This window comes from Xenopus tropicalis, chromosome 5 (genome assembly GCF_000004195.4).
Source record: "Xenopus tropicalis strain Nigerian chromosome 5, UCB_Xtro_10.0, whole genome shotgun sequence".
Taxonomy (NCBI): domain Eukaryota; kingdom Metazoa; phylum Chordata; class Amphibia; order Anura; family Pipidae; genus Xenopus; species Xenopus tropicalis.
Window position 1 is genome coordinate 119738287 of NC_030681.2, and position 23200 is coordinate 119761486.

Sequence of the window (23200 nt, forward strand, 5' to 3'; positions counted from 1 at the left end):
TTTGTGTCCAAGATCCTCTCTGTTTAGCCCTAAAGGCAATGGTGCAGTTTGATGTGACCAGTGGCCTAAATAGATGGTAACTTTCCCCTATATGTGCCCCCCTATAACTTAGTTATTCTTTATCTATAGATACTTCCCTGGGTTGATTGCAATAAAACTATTCATGGCCCAAAAATGCATCTCACTATGTTCTTTGGTTGTGTGGGGCAGAGGTGGGCTATAGAGCTAATCTATAGGCTCATCTGGTCTGTGCATGACACAAAGCAGTAATTACTCTAGAAGCAGCCTTTCTGGAGCAGATATAGTTATGCAGGGGCATCTGCATTCTAGGGGGCTGATTTACTAAGACACGAATTCGAATCCGAATTGGAAAAATTCCGATTGGAAAACGAACATTTTGCGACTTTTTCGTATTTTTTGCGATTTTTTCGGCGCCTTTACGACTTTTCGGAAATTATCGCGACTTTTTCGTTACCAATACGATTTGCGCGAAAAAACGCGAATTTTCCGTAGCCATTCCGAAAGTTGCACAAAATCTGCCGATTTTTTCATATCGTTAAAACTTAACTCTACGAAAAAATCGCGACTTTTCGCACAAGTTTTAACGCTACGAAAAAAATCGCCAGATTTTGCTCAACTTTCGGAATGGCTACGAAAAACTCGCGTTTTTTCACACAAATCGTATTGGTAACGAAAAAGTCGCGATAATTTCCGAAAAAATCGCAAAATACCGATCATTACGAAAAAAACGCAATCGGACACATTCGGCCCGTTCGTGGGTTAGTAAATGTGCCCCTATATGTCAGCTGGTAATCCTGCAAGATAGCACCCCTTATTTATTAGTGTTATGCCACAGGTTTTCAGGAAAAGTTATTTACTCTATCTTAACCCCTTCAGCATCCGCATTGACAAACTGGGGTTGTGACACCTGCTGGAAGCTGAAATAATGATATCACTAATGGATGATCTCAGCTTAACATCTTCACCCAGTGCACAGATCAGCTTTTCCAGATCCACCCCAACAAATCCGAATAACAACATGAGGTCATTGTGTGAATGTTCCGGAAAATTTATCCCACACAGTGCATTCTGTTTATACATATGGCTTTCTCAAAGAAAATGAACCAAACTATAGAATTCATTATTCATTATTCATTAATTCATTAAATTTATATAACTATAGAATAATTCTATTAATTACAATAATTTGGTGATACAACTATATCAATAAACATTGTAGTGGTGTACCTTCAATATACTGGGCCCCCTGCAAAAATCTTTTGGGGGCGTGCATCCGCAAGATGGCAAGGCAAGATTTGCACAAGGGGCAGGGGGCCCCCGCGCCTGTGGGGCATTGGGTGGGGTTTGGGTTGATCATGGATGGAGTTTTGGTTTAACTGAGGAGTCACCATTGCAGATCATGGTCATGTCAGTGTGTAAGGGCCCCTTATTTTATTTGTTGGTGGGGCCCACCACCCAGGGGGCCCAGGTGCCCGGTGGACTAATTATTGGGGTCCCTTGAGGAAGGGCTTACTTGATAGTATGATTACTGATGGCAGCCCTGCTTTTGGTTAAAAAAGATTCTGTCTTGATTTTTATGGTGTACTTTGTGTTTCTAAATGACACTGTTTACATAGCAAATAATTCACTCTACCATTTAAAATGTTATTCTTGAACCAACAAATGTATTTTTTTAGCTTTAATATTGGTGAGTAGGCGCCATCTCAGTGCATTGTGCCTGAGTCTGAGCTTTCAGAAGGAGCCAGCGCTACACATTAGAACTGCTTTCAGGTAACCTATTGTTTCTCCTACTCCCATGTAACTGGAGGAGTCCCAAGCCGGACTTGGATTTCTTACTATTGAGTGCTATTCTGATATCTACTGGGAGCTGCCATCTTGCTCCCTTCCCATTGTTCTGATTGGCTGCTCAGCAGTAAAGTGTGACTGAAGTTAATCACAGTGCCACTCACATGGCTGTGACACCCTGGGAAATGAAGAATATGGTTAGCCCCATGTAAAATTTTCTAAATTAAATATAACAAAATCTATTTGGGCTTTTAAAAAACAGATTTCAATACAGAATTCAGCTGGAGAAGCTCTATTAACTGATGTGTTTTGAAAAAACATGTTTTCCCATGACAGTATTCCTCATCAGATGTCTGCCTTTCTAGCCTAAATTATGAACCATGCAGGCTAAACATTATAAAATGTGTTAAACTATTAATTTGAAAACAATTACAGTAGTTCCTGCTGTCTTCTCTTATTGCTACTGCCAAAGTGTTTTGAGGTAATGTAATAAAAAGTTATATGTTTGCCCACACCTAGTAACCCATAGCAACCAATCAAATGTTTTTAAACAGCTATCCAGTAAATGTTACCTGCTGATTGGTTTCTATGGGTTACCAGACAATTGAAACTAGCAAACTTAAAATCATTTCCTAAAGCAAGGATATATGACCAGCATATTTAGTTCATTGTGTGCTACATTCATATATTGATCTAAGATATTCACTTCCTAGATCAGTTTTTAATGGGTTTGGAAATAATATAATTTATTACATTGCCCCTATATTCTCCCATATTATAAATACATACAAACATATTGTGTATACATTATAAAAAAAAGTAAAAGCTAATCTCCTTAGTTTATTTGATTGAATGTTATATGTGTGAGAAGGATTCATCAACATCATTGTATTCTGTTTGTTTCTAATTTCAGGAGTGGAAGAGCCTGAGGCAGAAGCGGGATGAGAACTATCAGAAAGTGATGTGCTGCCTTGTGCATCGCTATCTCACCTCCATGAGACAGAAAATGCAAAGCACTGACCAGGCCACCGTGGAAAACCTAAATGAGCTCCGTCAGGATCTCTCAAAATTTAGGAATGAGATGAGGGACCTGCTTGGCTTCCGCACCTCCAAATACGCGATGTTCTACCCAAGGAACTAGGATGGTAATGTAATAACAGGTTGCTATGGGCTGCTGGACCTAGCGCAGACTTTACGCCTGTTATAACATTACCCACTAGGAGTTTCACTTACTGACTTTGCTGAGATTCTTTTCCATCAAAAGGTGACCTATGCCTTCCTACACTTCCTTTGGTCAGTATTTTCAGTCACATTTGGTGTTATTCACAGGCAATTATCTATTCCTAGAGTAATATATATTATTTATTATTATATTAGTTCCATGTTTTATGGTTTTTTTTCATTATATGGATTAGTTATATACATGAACCCGTATTTGCATTCACACAGGGTTATATAACAATAGACACTCAATTTGCACAAGGCCAGGCTAAGGGCCACTTTTAAGGGAGGGCATCAGAGATGTCCCTTTGGAATATACATCAGGCATGTACAACCTGTAACCCTATAAGTGCACGTGCCCAGCTGGGCATCCCTTATTATTGTATTCTAACTCCCTCCCAAGATGTGCGCCTTAGATCTGCTCTGTATTGCAAACCCCCACCCATCTCTAACTGGTCCTGCCCATATAATATTTACCACTAAATATACTTGATACATGCCTTTAACCCTTTACATGCTGAACTTCATAAATTGACACCAACAATATTCTGTCGCTCCTTAAGCCAAGCTGCAACACTTTTGCCAGTAAACATCATAGGCCATTGTAAAAGTCTCTTACCCATTTACAATATGCAGTGTCGCACAAAATCAGAGCACCGCACTAATGATGTTTTATATTCAATTCTGATGGACATTTATTTTTTCCTTACTTTGAATTAGCCATCAGTTAATTGGAGCTTTTATTTAGGGTACGTAGCCATGTTTGCTGTGCTGTGCATTTTTTTCCAATGTTGATTGATTTCCCTTCGTCCTGTGGGTTTGTGCCCAAGGGTACATTCACTAATGCTGTATAATCATCCCAAGCAATTCTATCCAAATCCAGCAAAACTGAATATACACAAGAGTGAACCTTTGTTAGTCTGTAAGATATAGAACTGTATATAGAAAGAGCTTTTATGTTTCTATTGTATCCAGAGCCAGTGCAGCAGTCATAGCACCCAGCATGATTGCTGTAAGAAACTGATGTACGTATCAGGTGACATTTAATAAACTGTGAAATACTGAATGGTTTTTGATGCCAAAACAAGGATTTGAGTCATATGAATGGTTTTCCATGCCATGATCATACCCACAGAAGCACACTGAAACACAGCAGATAAGACACGGCAGTGGACTGAAATGCTGCATCAATTCGATGTTTCAGTCTGTTCACGTGGGTAAAAGAGAAGAAAGGGAGGATCACGTAACTCCTGCGTTCCCATTTGTGCATAAGGGCTTGCACTTCTCTTCTGAGGCTGGGCAGCCTTTATGTAGATTCACAATATCCCAACGTGCATGGGGAAATGTTGGTCTGTTTTGACTTTCAGTAAGAGTCTAATTTAGACTTTTTTGCCTTGTTTGAATTTTTTCCCCCATTATTTTGGAACACTTATAAAAAGAGTAATTTTCCACTCTGGTTCTTATTAAAGAGTTAAAAGTTTCATTCTGTATTCTTTTGTATGATATTATTGGTTGGGATTTCAATGCAATTCATTTCCAGAGGGGATATCATATGTTGTGCCATTGTGCACATACACTACTAAATGTAACTCAATCCCCTGCTGATTTGGATTGCATGGCTTGCATTGCCATACCTTACGGCCCTATTTGTGCTTTTGACCTGCGTTTGAGACACATTTCTGATATACAGATGTAGGGACATTTAAACGCAAGCAAAGTGATTAAATTTTCTGATATAATAATATATTAAAATATATTATGAACTCACAAAAAGTGGCATTTTGATAGCGTTTCTACCTAGCAGTGTTTACTAGCCACAGTGCCAGTGTCTTTAACATGGATTAAGTAGCAGATATAGAAAGGATAGTATTTTTATTTTATTCAGAAAAAGGTGAAAGGTGGCCCACTGCAGAATGCTTTGACCACAGGCAGGAGCCTGGGTCCGTGCAGTGCCAGATCAACCACATATGTAGGCCTAATCAGTTTGTTAGATTTTTTAATTTGCCATCTCATTTTGTTGCAAGTGTTTTAAAGGTTCTCTTAGTGATTTTCACACCACACAATAACACTCAGAGGATCAGAAAGTTCAGAACTTGTGTGGCCAGCTGTGCTCAGCTGGTAGCAATGTAAATAACAGAAGTACCGAATCGCCATCTGGTCATACTCTGAGAGAACGAGAAATGGGAGTGTTGTATTACTGCACTGTAAATCTGCTACTTTCTGCAGCACAAGAGCTGTGCTCATTAATTAACAGGTTAATTAGTGGAGTCACAAGAACAGAGCTAGCATAATAACAAGCTAGCATTACCACAAACACCAGTAATCCACTAATATGAACTGCCAGATTGTGCTTAGTTTCCTTAAACTCAGGAATATCGAGCCGGTGGCATGGTGGCTAGCTATGGATACCCAAAGGATTTCAGCCTGCCCAAGTGCTTTGTATGGCAGCAGCGTGTGTTGTTCAAGCTGGAAACATGGTGTAAATGATAATTACCCAAAGCTATGTATAGCTGGCATTGTTAACTGTAGACCTGACAAAATAATTTACAATTTTTTGAAAGCCTGATACAAATTGGCCTTGAGTAAAAAAAAAGTTATAATGGAAAAATTTATGGCTGTATAAGTGTGCCACCAAGCTCAGTGGTTTAGTTAGATATTATTTGTATCCCACAGTAAAGGGTTTTAAGCACCTTGGTTTTCACACACCCATAACGATATCAGTCCAAAACCTGCTGGATCTACTGTACAGTTGGGCCCCACTGGTAGATACTGCATTTATCAGAGCCTATAATTACCCTGTAATAGTCTCTTGCCTTACATTTCTATGAACTAAGAAATCTTTTGAAGATGAACACACTTTAAGGTGCAGTAAAGCTGACCAACTTCACTTTCTCTACATCTAAAAGTCAATGTAGATAGGGCATGCTCTGTTGATAACCAGAGAAAGGCGCTACGTTTCTGAACTTTCTATACATTCTATTGTTTTTAGTGGCTCCTTCTTAGTGTCTATTCCATGTTTTCTTTAATACAGGCATGATTGTTGGGGGATTCTCAAGTGCTAATTGGGTGCAAACCAGTAGATGCAGCCTATTCCTATACACATAAAGTCTTGGGGAATGCTGCAGCTTTGGGAGTACAATTATCATACGACAATTTCTTCTAGAAGCCTTGCACAATACACATTATGAGGTGTTATTTTTGTCACCCGTTCTCATATTTTCCTGTTATAAAAATATGCCAAATCTGAAGCCTGAATCATAGAGAAATCTAGCATATGTCTCAGGTTTCCCTAATATTGCTTATTCAAGGAATAGATAAAGCAGACTGACTGCACAGATTTATAGCTGCATTTGTATTGTCTATGCAGACTGAGACATAGAGACTTCTGAGGTTTCTGTTGCTGAAATAAAACCTAATGTATACACGAAACTCTATCAATTATTATTTAAAAACAATAAAAAGGCAAGCTAACGGCACATTTAGCTAATCCAATGCTGTTATTAATTAAGAACCAATATCTAATACATTTAACAGGAATCTACATTTTAATGGACTAAAACAGGAATGACTTTGATGTAGTTGGCCACCTTCAATATATTGCAGTATATGGACAAGGGGAGGGCAGGTTTTAGTACCTTAATGCACAGAATGTCTTAATGTCCTATATATGTTCATAATGGTTGAGGGCAGAGAACTTCTTGTTTTTGTCTTTATGAATGTTGTGGTCGCAGCTTCTTTGCACCCCCACTCAATGGTTTAAAATTTCATGGTGAGCACAACTTTATCTTGCCTTTTTTGCTATATTTTAAAGATACATGCATTGATGCAGAATAGGGATTGTCATGGAAATTCAGTTACTGGAGACCCCTTGAGGTAAGACAAAATTTATTTGACACGGACTCCATGAATTCTGAGCAAAACCAAGGGTCAGACCAAAGAAACAACCAAGTTTTTATACCCTTGGACATAAAGTCATGGGAACTGGATAGGGGCAGTCAAAAGGGAGTTACTAGTAGGAGCACAGAGATAGCGCTTCACAGCACAGAAAAACAAAGGACTGCTCTTACAGCCAAACAGGTGGCTCTGCCTTTAAGGCCATGGTAGTAGTAACCAAGGCTAGTTTTAGGACAGGATCCATCCAAGTCTGGGGGAGGTTCTATGGGGGAATCTGCATACACAGAATTTTCTCAGGATTCCCTTCCCGTGGCTCTCTACCATATCACAAAAACAGAAAGTAATGGGCTCCAGTGCATACAAGAGGCGGGCCTTACTAATCTGGCAACCAGATCCCCAGCCAGGCACAATCCTATGTTTATGCTTCACCCATACCAACCCAAAAAGTTCTTCATTAAAAGCTCCTATCTGGTTATATTTGGTATATTTGATATATTTCCTGTATGTTTTCCATGGTTTTTGGGGGGGGGGGGGGGGGAATTACACGTGGATGTGAAAATTTTGCTTCAGTTCTAGTAACCCATTAGAGGGATCAGCCTACAGAACAACTAAGTGAGTCGCTGAATCAAAAATTTATGTCCGTGCATGTAACATCCATATATTTGCCTGCCTGTGTTATTTCAAAATATATCGTATCTTGCCAACTCTGTGTGAGGTACAAATCTGATAACTGAGTAAGGAGATCAGTTGACTACAGTATCAGTTAGTTCTACGTTATTGCACTTTTAGTACTTGCTTCACTTTTTATTATCACATTTTATTATCACATATTTTGTACTCTGACATGGCACAGAATGTCACACATGAAATACCCTGCACCCACAAATAGCTTAATGCAAATGTGTTATGCCCAAGGAAAGGAAGGTGTAATAGGGCCAGACCAGAAGAACTGCAGAGGGTAAGTGCTGGTTAAACAGAGCTCTCCTGGATAGTGAAGGGGTTACAACTACTCCTAAATATTAGTAGTACAGTAAGAATGCCATGGAAGGCACTCTGTATGGGAAGGGGGGGGAGAACGGCCATCTTCTGAACTCTAAGCTCATGTCCAGAGCAAAGAGCACTGACCTGTTCCCCACAGGAATTAGCAAGTCCCCAGTCAGAAGGTGAATCATTCTTTACTAAGCTATAAATTCTATCCAAGCTTCTCCATAGCAATGACAAACAAACCTAGCTGAAATGGAAGAGCCATGATCTATGTTTTGCTTTTCACACTGTGTAATACAGAAAAAATTAAATCATTTCTATTGAGTCATGAAGTCACTAACATATGGTACTCATGTCGAAGTTCCCCTTATAATTAGAGACACATTCTACATAGACATGTTGCAATAATGGGCAGACCATTAATCCTGGGTGTTACGGAACTGCAGAAATCTAAATAAACAATATAAACACCAGACATTGCCCTAAACTGCTCTGATTATCTCCATAATTCTCTATGGGGCAGATTTATCAAGGTTTGAAATTGGAGTTCACCACAGGCAAATTCTACTGCTCCCTATTCATTCCTATGGGAATGCATTCTAACTTTCACCCATTGATAAACAGGTCTTTAAAAAATCCCCAAAATGACGGTGGATGTTGACTGTGGTGAACTCTAATTTCACACCTTGATAAATCTGCCCCAAAGTGATAATTATATGTGATCTTTTGTCATTTTAATGGTAGTGCTTTTTTTTATCTTTTAATAAAATAAAATATAAAATTGCCATTGTCCAGCTTTCTGCACGACAGATTAGTGAAGTCCTTTTTCAGGGTCTGCATGGGTTATGGGTTATCCCTCTGGCCAATACTCACCCAACTGGGGTTACTGGAACTTCAACCTCTAAAATGTTTTTTGCGGTCCACCTTAAAATGAAACATTCTGCAACTTGTCTTTAATTTTTAATTCTCTGTTTTTGGAACCATTGACCCTAGCAACCATAAGCTGATTAATCCTGGAGGATAGAGTTTTTTTCTCTCAAAACCTCTCTTATTCATCTTCCAGTCAGTCATTCCAACCAATGCCTACTTGCTTGGGTAAGTGGGGCTCCTACCACCAGTGGAAAAGATACAGAAAATCAAAAGTAAAGACCAACTCCAAATTACCTTAGAATATCACTGTGTACATCCTGTTGAAAGATTATTTCTAGTTGGCCTGTTCATATCATCTGACCTAGTATATACTAAAGGGGGCATTTACTAAGAAAGTGCAACTTAAGAGGTTTAGAATTTTAGTAACCAGGCTATAACTACTCAGTGAATTCTGTACTTCAGAGGAGAGTTTCTTCAGACTGATCTGTGGCCTGAAAATGGGATCTGCAGAAGCCCCTCATTAGCTCAGAGACATGCCATTAGCTGATGGAGATGACAGAGGAGAAACAGCTCCTTCTGGGTGATGGAGAATGATCCAATTGCTATTTAGCTCATGAGCTGACTGGATATCTAACATGGCTGCCAGTATTAGCCAGCTACAGCCTACAGGAGATTTCTGGTGCATGTGAAAATATCTATTGCTGAAAGCCGCAAATTGTCAAAACCGCACATCTCCCACAGACATAACCCCCTTCCTTGTTAATGAATTGGTCTGCACACATCACATGTTATCAGGCTCAACAAACCAACTCAATGATGTCATTTGTTTTTCCAGTTTTTATTTGTGGATGTAATAATGGAGGACTATAAAAACTGTTCATATACTGATTTTATTAAGCATAGGTTACACACACGAACCATCAGTAGATAAAAAAATAACAAATAAAGAAAAAAATAACCTGCTCCACTGAAGAAAATCTAAAAATATTATAAATATTGCACTTTAAATTCCTTATGTTACATCACCACATTATTCTTTCATCATCATAATCATGATTTTTAATATAAATAATTAAGGGAATCATTGAGTGTTAACCTAAGAAAGGGTACAGGCTGCTGCAACTTGTGTCTTTATATTTAAACTACAATTCCCAGCAGCCAAACTGGCAGTGCCAGCCAACCATCAGCCACACATTGCACATCCTGCAGTTAATGTAAGGCTTAGAAATATTTGTTTTTTTTAATGCCAGCAACAAGTATCTATTAATACAGATAGCATTGTTGTTACTAAATAACACACCTATATCTACTCTACCATTTCTTATTTTAAAACTTAATATATCCCCCACAAAAGAGATTAAAGTAGCCAGAACCTAGAACAGTTCAGACTGGAACTCAGATTAATCTCAGTTGGAGAAACTGGCATAAAATGTGCTCCACTTGCCCTTTAATGAAACCACAGCCAAGTATGGCTGACTCTACTCCTGGGATCCAAACGATGTTCATCCAGGTTTGGGAAGTACAGTCACATTTGCAAAGGAAGACAGATGGACGGAGCTCTAACATCTCTTGTTTTTTAATGTGTTCAGAATCTTCTGGTTCTTGGTTTTGAAGGTCATGACGTAACTGCTCGGTAAAACCTTTGCTCGTCCGTCTTCATCTACCTGACCCATGATGATGTAATTCAGTCCTGCAGGAAAGGAGAACAGCAGTGCCAACTTCAGTTAAGTACCATAGGGACATTTAGGGGAATATTTATCATGCTGTGTAAAAAGTGGAGTAAAACATTACCGGTGATGTTGCTCATAGCAGCCAATCATATGATTTGCTTTGGTTTTCTGTTGAAATCTAATTGATGATTGGTTGCCCTGGGCAACATGCTACACTCCACTTTTCACAAAGCATGATAAATATACCCCTTAGTTGACCTCTTTAATAAAAAAGGACTAATGGATGTGGAGACACGAATTTCAGCCAAGCAACTAATTTGCTTTGTGTCAAGAGTTATGGTGATAAGTATGTAATGAGTTGCCTTGTATACAAAGTATAATAATGTTCTGCCCAGTGTCTTTGTGTTCTTTATACCGCAACCCTTGGCTCTAAGTCAAACACTTGCTTATGATGCAAGTGCAGGAGGGCTGCATGGGTGAAAAGCATGCCTTTTAGTGCTCATTCTCAAACCTGCAGCATACGCTGGATCTGTGAGGCGCACAACCCAGTGATCATGGGAGCTATGCAGCCCTGACATTACTGCCTGCCATGTAAATATGGGGCTAAGTGGGAAACCTATGTGCTTCCAACCTTCCCTCCACTTATAGACATAGCACTGCTGAACACAGGCAGCACTGCATTTATGGGGCACACATAGGTCTCTGTGTTCTACTTTGGAGCGCAAAGAAATGCAGCAATTCTGAAAAGTAAATGGCAAGACTCAAATGTGCAAAATGCATGGTTGATTGTGCCTTTATTTTGAGAGCAATACCTGCCAGCATTTCTGCCTGAAACTCTACCCACCCTATGCAGACCTGGTTATTACAAGTCTGGACATGTAATACCTTACAGTAGGGGGCCTAAATGTAAGCCCATTGATTGACTGCGCCCCCAGCTGACAGATTGAGTCAGGGCATGATAACTCTCCTGAACTCTCGCAAGAACTTTCCCTCTCCCTAAGCCAACAGACTCCCGAGGTACAAAAGGGCTGGAACTAGGGTAAATAGACATAGAGGTACATGCCCTGCACCACCCCCCACTGTTGTTTCCTCGGCACGTGCCCCTTCTGCCTTCCCCTAGGTCTAGCCCTGGTTCCTTATCAGTTGCCAATAAAGGACTTCCCTAAAAAATAGTGGCAGGTGACAGGTATGGTTGAAAAATACCAGCCAGGGCTGAGGCTGTCATTACAAATTTACCAGCAATGTACTTGCAGGTAAATTTGTAATAACGTGTCCATCCACCTCTTTTATCCGCCTCCTTTCCACCCGTTTTGTGCTGATACTCACCTAATTCCGTATTGTTTAAGTCTTTGCTGACCTGGCTCTGTCATTTGATGTCACAACTCTGCCCTGTGACATCACCACCCCTCCCATTTATGTCACTGACCACCCACTCATGGCCCCACCCCCACCCTGTCAGTACAGATTTTATAAAAATGTGGCAACCCTAGTCACAGGAATGAAGAGATCATTTCATTGCATCCAGTTTATGCAGATGCTCATTTTGCTATTGCTCTCAATACTGTGTTTGTTACTCACCTCTTCTGACCATTGGGCACTGCTTGCAAACCACAGTGATTTTGGCACTCATGTTTTTGCCTGCCTGCTGTATTGCCAGCGTTCCTTCCTTGTATACGTTTATAATGGATATGGTTGCATACACACTGCCGCTTCTGCTCACAGTTGTGATAATCGTTCCCGTTATAACTAGAGGAGAAATATTTACCAGTAGTAATCAAAAATAGGTTCCACCAAATCCGTTCCACATACAAACAAGTTACAATGCTAAAGCAACGTTACAATAAGACTGAGAGTGACAAAAATATTGATCTTCAAGAACTTTTTCCATTTCTATCATCAGTCTGAATTGTTCTTTTAAGGATTAGATGAAAATATGACAAGTCTGTCCTTGTTGGCCAAAAATATACACGGTGTTCCAGCAACACAACATGCCAGAGGCATGCGCCTGAATAAAGACTTTTATATAGGAACAATTCACCTTCTGTTCAGCCATTTGTGTTTAGGCTATTTGCTGGGACACATGTTTACAGTTTTCTCTTCTAAACATCTCAAGGAAACCTTTTCAGTCGCAGATGGAATGGAACATTATCAAGCACTGCTCTGTCTATTAATGGTAGCTCACAGCTAAAGCCTCAGTCACTTCTTGGAATTTAAAGTCACAACCTTGAGTCATTGATTTCCAAAATAAAATTAAAAAACTTGGAATCATTTTTTTTTCCATACCAAAATTACTGGAACAGTAATTGCTCTCCAGCGTCCCCGTCCGTTTGCATTTCTGTTGGCAAAGTGCAAGGGTTGGTTTCAGGCCTTTATTTAGAAAAAGGAAAGAACAAATAGTTTAGAACTCTGAGCAAGACTATCAGCAGCTCAGGGGAATAACAGGAGGGGACATTGGGACACAGATTTATTCCATGGATGGCAAGTCTCAGCAGCAACACATCACTTTTGTCTCCAGGGAAAAAACTTTGTGATTTTCTGTCTCAGCTGTTTTGACCCATAAACCATTGCATAAACATCTGACATGACTTCTGACTTTTATAATGTTTGTAGTTTATAGAAAGGTGATGTGCACACATGGAGACCTTATAAAAGGGTTCTGGATAAGAGTCAGTGGATGCATCAGCATGGTATGACCGAGACACATGAGCAGACTTAAGTTGGCCATACGTATAATGATTTTTCTTTCCTTCACGACCAATTTCAGTGCAATCCAACAAAACCGTCAAATTATCATAAGGTTAGTGTGCACCAAACAATTGTACATCTAGTGATCTTTCATCTAATATTGATCAGAAAAATCGATTGGGCAGGTTTGAAATTTGTTGTCATTTATCAATTAAATGTGTCCATTGTCCGCAGAACCAAGCAGGTAGCAACCACAGATTGTCCTAGCTTCAACTAGAGGACTAAAGGCAACAACCTGTTAACCTCTATAAAAAGGTAAATATATAATACAGACAAAATGCTTGGTTCTCAAAAACTTTGTATAAGAAATGTATTATGCACACCATTTAAAAAACAAATAAAGTGGGCCAGCCTGCCAATTTTAAAAACAATTCATTAAGCAAAATTTTGCATACACCGTTCCAATGAAATACAATTCATTTCTATAAATATTTACACATAGTTCATTAGAGAGATAGTGCTACAACTAATAAAACATGTTAAATGAAGTGATAAAAACTGACACTATATAAATATTTACACTATTATGTGAATATTTACACAAATGAATTGCATTTCATTAGGACTGTGTATGCAAAAGTTTGTTTTATTAATTGTTTTTAAAACTGGAAGGCTGGCTAACATTTTTTATAAAATTGTGTGGATAATACATTTCTGATAAGCTTTTGAGAATCAAGCATTGTCTGGATTGTAAATGAATATATTCTCATTTATTGTATCTGCATTTTAAACTGTTATTAGAAGCTGTTACCTTCTCAATCCCAAAACTAAACGCCATTATTGTGCCTGGGGGAAGATGAGATTTGAAGGATAGAGGTACAAGGTGAGTAGGGGTTACTAAAAACTCAATAGGGCTGCTTTGCTATTAACAGATTTATGCTGGCTTTGCTAACAAGTACAATTTACTGTATTATTATTACTGAGAAGAAACAAATATATGAAAACCTATATAATGTGATTGCTGTAAAACCCTTCCTGGAATCCTGTATTCCTGCACAGCCTGAGTTGGCCTCTCTCCCAAAACTGTAACTTAATGCATCAGCAGAGCAATGTGCCCTAATTATAAGGCCCTTGAGTCTGTTCCTGTAGCAGGATTTCTAATTAGTGCTAAACTCTCAAAACGCATAAATGTTAAATTGCTCAGAGTGCTCTTCTAAACACATTTGCAATTTACATTTTTTCCCTAGTTTCCAAGATATTAGCAGTTTTTAATCTTTTTATTTTTTCTGTTGAAAGGAATGTCTTCCATTTTCTTAAAATAAACAGACCCTGCCCCAACATTCGGGATAGCTAATTTGGGTCTGGGTGCATGGCCTCAGACCTGTATCTATGGGAAGCAGATGCCTCTGTGTTCATTATAATTCAGTATTCCAGAATAAAGTAAAATATTTGATGTTTTATTCAGCAGGCTAGCTAAATAAAATGTTAATTTCCATAAAGAAACACTGAATTAGTTTCCATCTCAGGGGCTATGCTCTGTACACTGGGCCCCAAGGGTTACAAAGCAGACTGAACTTCGCTGAGGCTGTGGTTTCAGTTGGATAAATTCATTAGTACTTCAGTTCTTCTTGCACACTTTGATGTGCAATCATGCATATTCTGCAGATCATGTTTAATAACTGAATAGTCAATTTTAAACATAACAGTTAATAACTGTAGTTTAACCAAAATGTGAAATGTGAAGTTGCAAATGATGCTTTCCTTACTTGCTTAGGTAAAAAACTGCAGTGTAAAATACTCAAATAGGTATGGCATGTTTTCATCATGTTTCCATGCTAAATAAGCATAATCTTCAAATATTAGTTTGGGAATTTAGGAATAAAAAGAATAAATAGGAATAGGATTTAGGAATAAAAACGTGAATGTCCCTGAGTGGCCCAGTAAAGTTTTGTTCATAATAACATCAACAGACTTTTGCCCAGCTTGAAAGCTCTGATGTCTAAGCATCTTAAGGGCTAAACAAATCTTCCAAGGTGAATAGGTGAAAAACCCTTCCTAGCAGTATGCATAGATGGCAGGCAACCAAAAATCTTCCGTCTTCACCGAAAAAGCTTGGTGATTTTTGCAAGCAGAATATGACACACTAGGCCTTTTAAGTAGCAGAATTCAGAAAACCTCTGGCCTGGATTGGTAATCTGTAGAGGCAATCTGCAGATTCTGGAAAATGCCAGAGGGGCCACTGTAAGATGCTGTAGACAGACACTATTTAATAGGCCAGTCAATGACTGTTTGGGCCTCTCTGTATCTGATATGCCAGGTGATCAAAAATGCTATAATAGTTGCTCTATAAAATTCTGCTAGGGGGTGTCTTGCTGTGTAGAAAAGATTCTTCTAAAGTAAAAAGTAGTCTCAACTATCTGAGTTTAAAGTTTGTTAATTACTGACTGGATGGAGAAATATGATTGTTTATTAAACTGGGCTGCAGAGGTCCCTTAGGCTAAGAAGCTCACCAACAGAATGAGGCTGTGAGTGAGACTGTGTTTAGTACAGTGTGTCTCAATTCTTTTTTTTAAAGGGACTCTGTCATGATTTTTATGTGTTGTTTTTATTACTAAATTACACTGGGTACATTGCAAATAATTCAATCTACCATTCAATTCTTGAACCAACATATGTATTTTAGCAATACAGGTGTCAGGGAGCTGCTCTCGCTACCTTCCTATTGTTCTGCTGATCGGCTGCTGGGAGGAAATGGAGGGGGTGATATCCCTCCAACTGAAGTTTATCTGAGCACAGGGAAATGTGCTGTGGCACCCTGGGAAATGAAGAATATGGCTAGCCCCATGTAAAATTAAATATAAAAAAATCTGTTTGCTTTTTTAAAAAAAGTGGATTTTCAGGGCATGATTTTGCTGGAGGAGAGCTAATAACTGATGCATTTTTTAGTAAAAAAAAAAAACATGTTTTCTAATTACAGAATTCATGGTTCCCGCTCTTTCCCCCACATGAATGTGAGGCGCCCCATGCCAGCAGGCAACAACCAGTGTGTGCATATCTCAAAGGAAAAAAATAATGGCAGAGGTTCCCAACTGCATTCCAATTGTAAATTCCAGCAAGGACAGCTCGGAAAAGATCAGAATGATACCCAGTTTAAAATGGCTATTTATTTTATTTTGTGGTTCTATACATAATGAGATTTTGTACGCTCTGTGGCAAACCACCGCGGAATGCATGAATAACAGGGGTACTCCTGTGTAATGGCAACCCTGTAATTTACCCAGTCTAACATGTTATATTTAGTGCCCAGAGCTGCTCTGTCAATATCATCTTTAACCCTGAAGGAAAAATACTGCAAAAACTGAATCATTTTTAATGTACTGCTGGGCTTACATTTCTCTAAGGGCTTGTAGCCACGAGTATTTTCTCCTTTCTCCTGCGGAACACAGCAGGGCAGCACAGGAAGAAACGCATGCTATTGTTCCTATTGAGCCAGTACTAACACGGGTGCATGTAAGTGCCAAACATAAGAAATCTACATGCTGCATGGCCGGTTACTGATCAGCTCAGGTGCAAACTGCATGGCTGAATATTACACACTGGGGCTGCAGTCACTGAACAGAGTATCATTCACATGACATACAACTTAAAAACTCCCTATATAACACTTTACATTTAATACTATTCCATTATGAAACTCTATGTAAAGGAGACCCAATCACCTTTGGCTTAGCTTTGCATTTTGTGTCTGCACAGCTTCTGCATATACACAGTTAAATGGGTGGGTCACCCTTAAAATAACTTTAAGTATATTATAGAATGTCCTATTCCTAGCAACTTTGCAATTGGTCTTCATTGTTTCTTTTTCATTGTTTTTGCATTATTTGCCTCTCCTACATCAAGCCAGCTTTCAAATGGGGGTCACTGACCCTGGAAGCCAAAAATCTATTGCTGTGTGAGCTTACACTTAATATTATTGTTTTTTTTATCTTTATCTTTGTATTTAGGCCCTCTCCTATTCATATTCCAGTTACTTGTTTAAACCACTGTTTGGTTGCTAAGGTACACAAGACTCTAGCAACCAGATAGCCACCGAAGTTCCAAATTGTAGAGCTGCTGAACAAATAGCTAAATAACTGAAAAAAAACACAAAAATAAAAAAATTGAAACCAACTGCAAATAGTAGAATATCAATGTCTATGTCTTGCTTAAAGTTAATTTAAAGGTGAACAGCCCGTTTAAGATTGGCAAAGGAGAATTGTCTTGTTAGATTGCTGCATAGCTGATATCAAGCTTTATATACCACAGATCCACCATATGTTTTTGCAAATACAGAGACCACAAAGCATATATGGCAATGCCTGCAGCTTGCAACAAGGTGCTTGAACGAAACACTGGTGAACCGTGTCTGATCATTCAGTCAGTGACTAGTGCACTCATGATGGGGTGTAGGTATTAATACAAAATCACCAGTGATGTTGACCATAGCAACCAATCAAATTGTGGCATTGTTTCTTAACTTGTAGGTGACCGTTCAAATCTAATTGCTGATTGGTTGTTATGGGCAACATCCCTGGTGATGTTTGTCTCCAATGTTAATACATAAGCTCCTATACTGTACTATTTAACTATACTTACTATTTATTATGTCACAACTAAAGACAAGGCAATGTTGTGATGTCCTGCACTGGCCAAGGATAGGGTCCTGTTCATTCTGATTGATGAAACCTCCCTGATGTAAGTAGGTAAGTCTGACACAGACTAACCAAGAGTGGGATCATTAACATAAACACTCTCAACAGTTAAAACCTTTTTAAGACTTTATCAAAGCCATAAATTCAGTGCAGTTTCCCTTAAGCAAGAGGAGGGTTAAACGCCCACAGCCTGCGCTGTTCTGTAAGCATGAGTGCCATGCAGTAACTGGCGAGAAGCTTGGGTGCCTGGAAAGTGGCATCAAGGCACATAATGTAGCCTGTGGGTTGCTGTAGCAACAATCAGAGAAGAAATTAAGGGATGGAAAATGAATATAAATACATTGCAAATATAAATGAAGCGTCACAAATCTGTCGTGTGATAGGCTCTCTAGCAGTGCTGCTCACATTGTGGAACAGGGACCCTACGGTAGCCCTTTCATACTTCATGGGGAGACTGGTTGCTCTCTTCCTATTAGCATTAATACCTTTCATAATGTAGTAAAGGAAAAACAACTACAAACTAAATATGTGTGGGTGTGCAAGTTCTACAGATCTGTGGGAAGTCCTATAGAAAGCACAGAGCTGTTTCGTGTCCCTCTTTGACAGAAATATGTACTGGGTATCATCATTTTCTACATTTTTTTTAGGGTTTAACCAAGTAAAGGCTGTTATAAATTGTTTATGTTCCCTTGGTATTTGGCTGCTTACAATAGCTGGATATTTATTATTTTTCATTTCCTATCATCTAAGAACATATCACTGCTTCCTTTTGTGTATTAGTGCTAAATTTACATAGGTTTTCTTATTTTTGTTCTTTTAATAAAACTGACTAGTCTCACCCTATTTTGGGCCTTCATTGTGTTATTTAATGGGCAGCTGGTCTGCCTCAGGAGACTAACATCCCACTGCTGGTAATACATACAATATATATATGTTTGTTATATTAAGCCACACAAAAGGGTACAATATGCAGAGCTTGGCTGGAGTCTATATAATTGGAATTAGGTACAGATCTTACAAGTCCCCACGTTGGATACTGGTGCTTTTTGCCTCTGACACATGCCTCTGATGTACCTAATTCTGATTATATAGTCTGGTCACATTCAGTATATGAACACATTTAAAAAATTTAGCACGTAAGTAATTACTTTCTGTATGCACAAATCATCTCACTGAATTACATATATGGCAGAATTACAGAAAATGTAATTCAATTTAGCTTAAAAGTGCGCCTAGTTCATTATGCACAAGATCATTCAAGTAAGGGTCAGATGAGTACTTTTTCCATTAATATGACATTTTCTTATCCATAACTCCACAGATATTATTCCCTGCAGAGTAAAAGTCTTGAAGCCTCATTTGCAAAGTGCTGGGCACATTTGTACCCTGCCCCTACAGATTTGAATACGTTAAGGAGAGCAAATTGAGCAAGCTAAACTTGCGTGAGACTTACTTGGCGTTGTAGCGGCAGGGGTGGTAATAGGAGAGACTGTGGTTGTGGGTAGCTTTTTAGGCCTGAATCTGTAATGAGCTTTAAAGCCATCCGCGGTTAAACTGAGATCAGACAAGAACTGGATGAGGAGTTCATTTCGCTCAGAAACAATGGGCCTAGAAAAAAGGAGAGACAAAGATAAAAATCCACGCAGTGGATGACATGCACATCCCAGTCTTCCTGCAGCAAATAATCTTCCATTATCTGTATCTGAAATATCTCCTGTACTGTAGTACAATATATGGCATTTGGAACAAGAGCTGCGCCTTTTTCATTCAACCTGGAATAGTTACTGCATCTCACATACAGCAAGCCTCCAAAGTGTTTTTGGCCATAAATACCAGCAAATATGCAACTAAGAATTTTGCTGGCAATTACTGGAATTTTATTCAAAATTCTTTGAAACATGCCAAAGAGCACTGAAAAATATTTAGTGTGGGAGCCAGGGACTTACTATTACTTACTACTCTGCTCTACTTTTATTTCACCTACAGATAAATGGAATGGTAACATTAGATGGGTACCTTTTATAAATACTATGAAAAATACTATGGCTACTCTGTACGGAATTCTTGTTTTATATATACACTGCAATGAATTGTAACCCCTTCTTGGCTGTAATACAGACACGACCAGCTAGATAGGCTATAGAGCATGGGGTACACTGGATTTTTAAAACACAGGATGGGCTTTCACTACGTGGAAAGATCAAACTGCAACTCACTTAGCCTGCGTGTAAAGTAAATGAAAAATGGATGCCAGAAGGTTCTTGCAGCAAACTGAAACTGAACTGATTTTATTGTCCAAGACACAGGGTTATGCAGTAATACTCACAATACAGACGTAGCAATGGATTAGGCAGGTTCAATGCAGAACAAGCAGAATGGAAAGGCACTGGGTTATGTAGATTTATATACTTAGGAATGGACCGGATCCCCTACAGCAGACGTGGATTATGGAGAAGACTATGCCTGATACCGTTGTCAGTACTGCAGTCCCTTCACTAAGGCAGCAAAGCCTGTAAATGAGAATACTCCCAGCTATCTCTCCTGGTTGGAGCCAGAAAGCTGCTCTTTCTATCTAAAGCTGTCTCACTTTCTTAGAAAGTGCTATAACAATTTTATCCTATACTTTCTAAACCTCATTTACTTTTGTTTATAGATGTCTCTTATAAATACCTAAGGGATAAGGATTTAGTCATCTCCCTGACCAAAAAAATATGTCTATTGACTTCTGAAGGACTGTCTGACACAATATGGTGCAAAAGCCAAACTCATGTTTCTTACAGGATTACTGGTATTTCTATTTATCTATAGGCCCTAAATAATGTTTAGGAAAGGAAAATATAATATTTTCCAGAATGTCCCAAATTCTGTACTGAACATATATTATCTCTACTGGTAATATCTAATTTTCTGTTTCAACATGCACATCTAAACCGAGTGCAAAAGCTCTGTCCCTGCTCCTGCTGATACTGTGCAGGCAACATTCCTCAGCTCTGTGCCCAGTTCTCCTCATTGGCGGGGCTGGAGCGTGCCCACATAAACAATTCTCTCCAAGGCAGCAGCTTCTCATACCTCAATGAATGCTTTTTCAGCTACATCAACAGTATATTTAGTTAACATTATGATCAGGTGGCCTGATAATAAATGAAGCAAAGAAACAGACGTCTAACTTGAGTTTCACGTGTCCCAATCCTGGCACTTAAACTAAAAAGCTCAATAAAGCTGTAAATCATAAATGACTGAAGCTGGCCATACACATACCTAGTTTTGTCCGATTTTTGAACTGTGTATGGGCTCCGAGTTATTGTCCCAAAAATTTTCGTACCATACTGATCAGTCATTTAGTCGATCAGACAGGTTAGAAAATGTCGCTCAGATAACAATAAAATCTGGACATGTATTGTGAATCTGATGATATCCTTGGGGAACCTATAAAGGAAGTCACTTTCGTACAATTGGTGTCTGCCAACTATTTCATGGTCAGAACATCCTCTGATTTGCTGGAAATCACTGGGTGACAAAACACTGGAATCACCTTGTGTGCCATTGCCCTTACATACTAGCAATGCTGCCAACTGTGCTTGTTCCTATGCAATTTAATTAAACTTATGAGACTTACCCCCATATGTAATACAAGGCACTATGTTTCCCCAGGAGCAGTAACCCATAGCATCCAATAAGATGTTGGCTTTTAAACAGCTAACCAGAAAATTCTACCTGCTGATTGGCTGCTATGGGTTACTGCTCCTGTGCAAAGTGTATAGTGAACTTTTCTAAACAGCACACACAGAGCCTTAACATGAATGATAAACACCAAAGGGAAAGTCCCCCATTAAGTAAAGCACAGCTGCTGTATACACTGGTATTTAATTTTTCACCAAATATGGAAAGGTTGGAAGCAGCAAAACCCTTGCTGTATATAATTCCTCCATTCTGCCTCTTTAAACTTTAAAGTCTTTTTTCCCCAGACTGATTTTCTTATAGAAATAATATATGTGTCAGGGAGCAAAGTGGCCAGATTTATGAAATTTGAACAGGCTACAATGTGAAATCCATTATAAGAGTTTAAAGGCTCCTGGTATTGTACAATTCATTCTGCAGAAGGGTTAAGTCTACTACCATTTTGATCTTCCAGTGCCTGGAATAAGCATTAGTGCTCAGCTTCAAAAGGTGCATTTTTTCAAGTACATTGATGCTAAATGACAGCGGGGGAAGGGGACCCTTCTGAACCGATTATGTAACAAAGAATTTTATTATATTTGAGAGTATAGGGTTCATTAACAAAAATGATGGCTTCTTGCACTGCATCCCCCCTATCAACTCAAAAGCCTGTGACTCAACCACACGTGTAGTTAATGGGGCAATAGGTCCATGGGCACCTCTGGGAGGTTACAGGGGGGGAATCCCCTAACTACAGGCTAGGAATGGTTCCTATTGTATAACAAAATGCGAAATTAGCAGATTATTAAAATCTCCAGAACAAATCGGGGATAGTATAAAAGGCAAAAGACTGTAACTAAATGCAGTAGGGGTGGGAAGTATACAAAATACAGTGGTATTTTGCTGGTTGGTTTTGAAATCAAATATCTGATAAGCTGATATGTACAAAACTGCACCTATTTTTAAATAGCCCAAACAAGTTATATTGCCATATACATTTAGAGGGCACCTATTACACCCATTTCAACTGATAAATGCCATGACTATAGGCTATGGTACACAAGTTGGCTTCCCCCCAGGACTCTCTATGAGAACCACAGCGTTTAAAACTCCACTCCCTGACTGTCACTCACCAAAGCTAGAATTTCTGAGGGATCCCTGCCAGAAGTAGCCAATGTCCGAGAATGGCAGTGCATTTTCCATTCATTTGAATAGGAAGCATTTATAAGGCACAAAGGATGTTTTGACTTCCACAGATTGCCCTGAGAGCAAACACCTAATGTACCACAGTGTTATGATCATTACATTTGGTGTAGAGTTCTGTGCCACTTTCCTGTAATTCATAGTTTAAAATACTAATGTATATAACCTCCATTTCCAATATTACAATGAGTTCCAATGACATATTTATTGGGAAGGCCATTGATTTGGTGCCGACAGATTGCTGACTGGTTAGAACTGGCAACAAAATCTGTCATGCATGCCCAGATTCAGTACATTTGTGTTTTCATGTGAAACATCTGCTAAAACTGGTCGATATAACACCACTTTTCTCATTGCAAATAAAACTTTATTTTTAAAAATGCTTCTTTACTTTGGGTCCCCAGATGTTGCTGCATTCTTCAGCATATAATTAGGAGTAAATGAATGCTGGGAGTTACAGCCCATCTGCAGACACAATGTTAAGAAATGTTTAAGGGGATACTGACACATATTTCAAAG

At 38.9% G+C, this 23200-nt stretch overlaps 2 protein-coding genes across 2 annotated transcripts in view; one reads left to right on the forward strand and one right to left on the reverse strand.

Moving 5' to 3' along the window:
• The window catches only part of trpc1 (transient receptor potential cation channel, subfamily C, member 1), a 33570-nt gene extending 29055 nt beyond the window's left edge, over nt 1-4515 (forward strand). The window contains exon 13 of the mRNA XM_002937099.5: nt 2720-4515. Within this exon, the coding sequence (XP_002937145.3) occupies nt 2720-2947 (228 nt within the window). The 3' untranslated portion in view covers nt 2948-4515. The remainder of the gene's footprint in view (nt 1-2719) is intronic.
• A 5131-nt stretch (nt 4516-9646) lies between these two features.
• pcolce2 (procollagen C-endopeptidase enhancer 2) overlaps nt 9647-23200 on the reverse strand; it is a 29194-nt gene continuing 15640 nt past the window's right edge. Inside the window, exons 6-9 of the mRNA NM_001005804.1 lie at nt 19275-19429; nt 12729-12812; nt 12024-12191; nt 9647-10465 (exon numbers count right to left, since the gene is read on the reverse strand). Of these exons, the coding sequence (NP_001005804.1) occupies nt 10335-10465; nt 12024-12191; nt 12729-12812; nt 19275-19429 (538 nt within the window). The 3' untranslated portion in view covers nt 9647-10334. The remainder of the gene's footprint in view (nt 10466-12023; nt 12192-12728; nt 12813-19274; nt 19430-23200) is intronic.